The 6877-nt window shown below is 45.9% G+C and overlaps 1 protein-coding gene across 1 annotated transcript in view; it reads right to left on the minus strand.

Moving 5' to 3' along the window:
* Positions 1-1596: 1596 nt before the first annotated feature.
* LOC123983449 (dynein axonemal heavy chain 9-like) overlaps positions 1597-6877 on the minus strand; it is a 137072-nt gene continuing 131791 nt past the window's right edge. Inside the window, 1 exon segment of the mRNA XM_046069706.1 lies at positions 1597-1800. Within this exon segment, the coding sequence (XP_045925662.1) occupies positions 1597-1800 (204 nt within the window).

The raw sequence follows: 6877 nt of genomic DNA on the forward strand, positions 1-6877 counted from the left end.
ACGTCTTCCATTTGAGGATTATGGAGGCCACTGTGCTCTTAGGAACCTTAAGTGCAGCAGAAATCTTTTTGTAACCTTGGCCAGATCTGTGCCTTGCCACACTTCTGTCTCTGAGCTCTTCAGGCAGTTCCTTTGACCTCATGATTCTCATTTGCTCTGACATGCACTGTGAGCTGTAAGGTCTTATATAGACAGGTGTGTGGCTTTCCTAATCAAGTCCAATCAGTATAATCAAACACAGCTGGACTCAAATGAAGGTGTAGAACCATCTCAAGGATGATCAGAAGAAATAGACAGCACCTGAGTTAAATATGAGTGTCACGGCAAAGGGTCTGAATACTTATGACCATGTGATATTTCAGTTTTTCTTTTTTAATAAATTTGCAAAAATTTCTACATTTCTGTTTTGTTCTGTCAAGATGGGGTGCTGAGTGTACATTACTGAGAAATAAAATGAACTTTTTTGATTTTTGGAAAATGGCTGCAATGAAACAAAGAGTGAAAAATTTAAAGGGGTCTGAATACTTTCCGTACCCACTGTATGTCAGTGAAGCATTAACCAATGAGGGTAAAGTTCTGTCATCACTGTGCTACATGTGAGTGTGTGTGAATACAAGAGGTGTTTGAGCAGAGGGAGGACAACCTCAGTACTATGAGGACCTCCTGAAAGGTTTAAGGATGACCCTCCAGACAGGGACGTCCTGTCAAGTTGATAAAAGACGCTCTGAAGGACACTGTCTCTTTGTGAGCCTTGCAACTACGACGACAACAACAACAGGATCACCTGTGGCCAAGCAGCTGTACAATGTGGCAGATGTTCATTTTAGGAGTATATTCTGAAATTGATAGGAGCAGCGGCGGAGCTGTAATGAATTTCATTCATCTCAACATGTGTGCAGAGAAACCCACACTTGCATACATAAACAGAACACAGACCTGGCTTTCCTCTGCAGTCTCTGACAGCACCTATAACCCAAAAGCTATATTCAGCAGCTAGATAAGATACATACTGACAAGATAAAACACTGTTGTGGTGAGGACATAAACCCCTGCAAGTATGTCTATCTTTGTGTATTTCTGCAGCTGTGTGTGTGTGTGTGTGTGTGTGTGTGTGTGTGTGTGTGTGTGTGTGTGTTCCCCTGTGTGAGCCATGTCAAAACACATCGGTGTCATTCAGAATGCGCCTCTGCAGTCTGGCCTTTGGACATGTGGCCTTTAACTACGAGAGCCACCTGCCTATATCGTTTTTCCCCTCATTTTCTCACAAATTAATTGTGAAAGGTTAAAATTTTGGTACGTGTGCTGTGCAAGGTAGTTTCAGATAGTTATTCCTAGGTAGTCTTATTAAGAGCAACATATATTTTTAAATTTCATTAAACATAGTACATTCCCAAAGAGCATTCTCCTCCCCACTGAACCTCCTCCATCTTCGGCTCGGTGTATAACGCGCTCCAGTCTCCACAAAACTGCACACTCGTCAATGCTAAGATAATGGTCCAACCTACGGCCCACACGCTCAGCAGATGCATGGACACCGCACTGCAATCATTGCGCGAGCAGGCATGAGGGTTCTTTTCTACTTAGACAACCTCATGGTCATGGAGAAATTGAAGCCTTGGGTTTCTCCACACAGCCAAGTTGATCTTGCACCTCAACAGCCTGGGGTTTGCGACCAATTGGGATGAGATCTCCCAATAAACGTGCTCGGGCATGGTACAGATCGCCTAGTGTGAGTACACCCTTACTCTTTGCCCCAAGCAGAGTTCTCTCCACGCCCCCCTCCCTGACACGGTCAGCCGCCTACCAATGTGTCCGCGAGAATGGCAACACAACACTAAACAAGAGAAAATTATGTGTTCCACAACCCGTGACTGTCTCAGCTGAGTCAGTCGCCGCTCTTTTTCACATTTCACACACATTGTGTTAGCCAGCTGCGCGGTAGTCAGACAAATAACAACTTACTGGACTCACTGCATAAGCAGCACATTCCTTCTGCTCTAAGCGGAGCTCTCTCAACGCACCCCTCCTTGACTCGGTCAGGTGGTGTAGCATGAGCCCATGAGTACGGCAACACCATCCCAGTGTTGCCCCCCCAGCCGGCTCCTCTGCCTGCTCCCCCGGGTCAGCAGCGTGGCCACGGAACCGCGGTCTATCCATCAATCCAAAATATACAGGGCAGCCCGGCTGGCAGCAATGACTTCTCTTAAATTTTTGAAATAAACAAACAAAGCCCTAAGAACATGTGCCTCAACCGTGACTGTCTCTCTGGAGTCACTCGTTGCTGTGTCACATTTCTCCTACCCTGTATGAGCCAGACTGCTATCACGCAGGCTAGACTCACTGCCAAAGCAGCACATACTACTAGTACGCTCGGCACAGCTACTTAAGTTTGCCATACAGCTGTTGCTCGAGGCGGACACTGTCCATCAGAGCGGAGAACTTTCCAGGCATGCTGAACAGAAGGGCAGACATTATGTCGAGGGGGGGCCCTCGCCAAGAAGACAGGAGCCTCAACGCTGATCTGATCACTCACATCTGCAGTAGGTTCTGCGTGGCAGAGGTGGTTCTGCTTGCATCACGAGAGAACGCTCAGTGCACCATTTGGTCCTTACTGAGCTCTCAGGAAACCACCCGGCTGGGAGTGGACACTTTTGCGCACCCTCAAGCGACTGTATGTGCAGACATAGGCCTGTAGGCCTTCTGCTTTTCAGTGGGACTCGATGCTGGTTTTACGCTCCATGTCCAAGGTCCCTTCGAAACCCTGGAAGTAACGTTGCTGAAATTTCTCTCCACCAAAACCGCACTGCTTTTGGCGCTGATATCTGCCAAGAGAGTCAGCGTTCTGGCTGCCCTCTCTGCAGTCACAGAATCCAGGAGGACTGCATCTCCTCTGTCCTGCATCCTAATCCGCCTTCATGCCCAAGAGCATTACAAGCTCCTTCAGGTCAAGGGTGATTACTCTGGCCAGCTTCCTACCTCTTCCTCACAGGTCAGAGGAAGAAGCTGCGTTCCACCTCCTCTGTCATGTTATGTTGCGTGCACGGCTGCCTGTTGCTGGGGTCCTGTTTGCGCACTACAGAGAACAGTTTCTGGGTGTAGAATGATGTAGAAGGTACCATATCTCCAGAATCTATGAGCATAGGTGCAGCCTTTTAATCCATTGACCTCACTGGCTCTCTCAGTGGTTGAAGAAAAAAGCCATCTGGGAGCAGATTGCCAGGTCTCACTCATGCAGAGAGACCATGTTTGTGGCCCATCCTGCTTGTGGGTGTAGACAAGGGCTGGGCGGTATATCGGTATAAAGTACATACCAATATAATTTCAAAAGAGATATAAAATTAGACAATACTATTTATACCAATTTAGCTTGATGTTGAGTTAATTAATGTTTAGTAAAGTCCTACCAGCGTTTGCTCCTCTCTCTCTCCCTCACCGCACAGCCCCGCCCCTCCCTGTGTGTCTGCACCGAGCCGTCTACTCACAAATTCTCTAACAACAATGGAAGGAGAGACTGCTGAAGACCTGGCTTTTAAAAAACAACAGTTCAGTCAGTGTTTCCCACACATACACTTTACTTCGACGGGCTGCCCAGGTATAAGTGGCGACACATTGTAGCATTTTTCAGAGAAACACGGAGTCATTAAGTTACAAGTCGCGACACGGTGGAAGCATGGACCAGGTAAAGCAACAGTAAACACACTAGTGCAGATGTAATTCGTTAGCTACCACGTTGGTTTTGTTTTGAAAGGTTAACATGCGGCTGCTGTGAACGAAGGTCTGTAAGTGTCAAGAGAACTGAAGGAGGTAGATTCAATAAGGTGGAGAATGAAGTATAATTAAAACGGTGAAATAACAAACAAGCTAAGTTCCTACAAATAGTAAAAACATGCCCCTAACCCCCCCTCCACAGCCAACTAAAATACTGATATGTATTTTATACCGGAGGTCTGCCTAACAGTATTGGGATATGACTTTTTGGTTCATATCACCCAGCCCTAGCATAGACAAAGCTCTTCAGTGCACAAGGGATAAACCAACTAGCGATAACCTTGGAGGGCTGCTCCTATACCTATAGAATCTGGAGTTACAATACGTAACTATAGGAACAGACTCTGCAAGCCTGATTTCCTCCGGAAGACTGTTCCAGAGTTTTGGGTCCCTGTCATGAATAGCCCTAGACCTAAACCTAGACCTCGGAATAGCCAGCAGCCCCATACCAGAGGATCTCAGCCTGCATGAGGCAGCTGGCTGGGCCACTCCTCACACTTTCATCCGGTTTTACAGTCTGGACCTTCCTTCTGCACCCGGCACCCGTGCGCTCTCCTCTTAGTCGTGCCTACGGGTTACTGCACGATTGGGGGGCAGACGGAGGCTTCGGCGTGGAATAGTGGGTATTCTCGTTCCCATAGTGTCGTCACCGACGCAGTTCGAGTTCCCTCGAAGGGGAACGTCTCGAACCCGTGTTCCTCGAGAAGGGGAATGAGACACTGCGTCGGTCCGCCACACCTCGCCCCGCCTGGAGTGCCTTGCTTCATAGCAAAGAGCTAATGTGTCCGGTGTGCTGGCGTGCTTATATATGCCTCCAGTTACGCCATCACACGCTACCGTTCTAGCAACGCCAATAGCCAATCTAGCCCTGCCGCGCCCAGAGGCGTTCCCATAGTGTCGTCACCGACGCAGTGTCTCGTTCCCCTTCTCGGGGAACAAGGGTTACATACGTAACCCGAGACGTTCTGTGCATGTGCAACTCCCAACAAAGATCTTGTTGAAGTATGATGCATTACTCCAAAGCTAAAACGGAGCGTTCAACACACAGGGTGAAAAGAGGAGCTGCAGCAACGTGCAGTATGACAAAAATATGGTGTTTTTTGATAATGAAATCATGTAAACCTGTTCTGGCACAACCCCTAAATAAAATGATGAACCTGAAAATGAGCATAATATCACCACTTTAATATAAGTTGCTAGATCAGCTAGGTTTGCCATTATTTTAGTTCTCAGTGACATTGGATTTTGGAAGATTTAATTGTAGTAAGCTGCGTGACATCCAGTAATTTATTTCAGCAGGATTAATTCATTTGGGTAATTAATTTGACTATTAGCTTGATTAGGATAATGTTTATGTTTATTATATTAATGTTTGAGGTGTTTATTGAAAGATACACTGAAACTTTGAGGTGCAGTTCTCTTGCTCAGCCTGTTGCTCTCAGGATGTGGCCTTCACATTTTTGTAGATAGCAACAGATTTAACACACACACACACACAGCTAGTCAAGCAATGTTGCGAATAGGCCAGAGGGGAAGTTAGGGTGAACATCATGATTCAAAATTAATTAGACTTCCAAACGAGAGACAATGGGGCATTGTTAGATACTCACATAAAATTGATAACACCTGGGTCCAGGCTCGATAAGAGTAAACTAAGATTTATAAACATAGGGGGCCCTGGTAAAGAGGGCCTGATAAGTGTAGAATAGATTTATGAATACATAGAGGCTCTTGTGAGAAGGCTGCCGCTCTGAAGGTCATCATGTGATACAGTACTATCACACAAACTTGCATGTGGTAATGTTGATTGTTTTATGCATATACAATGTTTTACTAGTATGAAGATGATGCCTTATTTCTTTGGAGATGTTTTATGTCTTTAGAAGTGCTGTAGGGTGGAATAGCATATTGTTTCAATAAAATGTGTGGAGGTGGAGGTGGGTCTGACCCTAAGACCCACAAGAGGAGGAGTGAGATAGAATATATCATTCCATGTAATACAGAGTTTGAGCAGTCCTGGGACCAGCTTGGATACTAGTGGTGTAACATATCAAAGTTTCTTCCTTAATCGAAGAGGTGTTCAGGCTGGACCCTGATCATTCTCACAAGAGGTATTACAATAACTATCACAATAGAAAGTAAGGTGAGTCAGTCGTGTGTCTTCATTTCCCTGCAGCAAAGTCGCAGGCATCAGCACAGGGATCGGTACGTGATGTCACCATCATATGGAAGTGCTTCTGCCAGCTACCAGACTGTTCTCATCTCAGGGCTCCCAATACCGACGCTTTCAGAAAAAGTGAAAAAAGCGTAGTTACTTGTTACAAAGCGTAGTCTGTGGGAGACACTCTCGGTGCGTCTCTGAGATGCTCCCAGATTCGTCTGTATGAGACGCTCTGGGGCATCTTCTACAGACCGGAAGTGCTAGCTAGCGCTAGCTACGTTCGTGTTAAAGGTGTTGACAGGCCCCCAAAGCCCCCTACCCTAACCATAACCGTCAGAAATGTTAGTGTCTAAACGGTGGAAATTCTACATTACAGAATGACAGTGAACGCACCACTGAAGATGTTGCTAAGTATCACGTTGATTTCGCAGTGCAACGCACTTGATATAATAACAGTCCAAAGAGCAAGACCAAACAGAAATCCAAAAAGAAACAAATGCAAAAATTTATTCACAAAACAGGTTAATCCATAAAACAAGGACATACACTGCAAACTAACAATCAGTCATCAATTAATGCCCTAATAGCACATGATTTCTCCATCTACTTTAACTTTATTCCGAAGCTCACACATTCCAAATAGGACTTTTCTGTTTTTACAGAGAAAGAATATTGTATAATATCAACCTGAGCGGGCATGGGCTTGTAGATAATCCAGTGAGTATTCCATCTGACACTGGACAGGCAGCCTTAAAAAACTATGTAAATTATTTAAACAATTACTTGCTGGGTTGTTGCCCTCCTACGGCATCCTCCACGTCTCCTGATGTACTGGCCTGTCTCCTGGTAGCGCCTCCGTGCTCTGGACACTACGCTGACAGACACAGCAAACCTTCTTTCCACAGCTCGCATTGATGTGCCATCCTGGATGAGCTGCACTACCTGAGC

The sequence above is a fragment of the Micropterus dolomieu genome, linkage group LG14, assembly GCF_021292245.1.
Source record: "Micropterus dolomieu isolate WLL.071019.BEF.003 ecotype Adirondacks linkage group LG14, ASM2129224v1, whole genome shotgun sequence".
NCBI lineage: Eukaryota > Metazoa > Chordata > Actinopteri > Centrarchiformes > Centrarchidae > Micropterus > Micropterus dolomieu.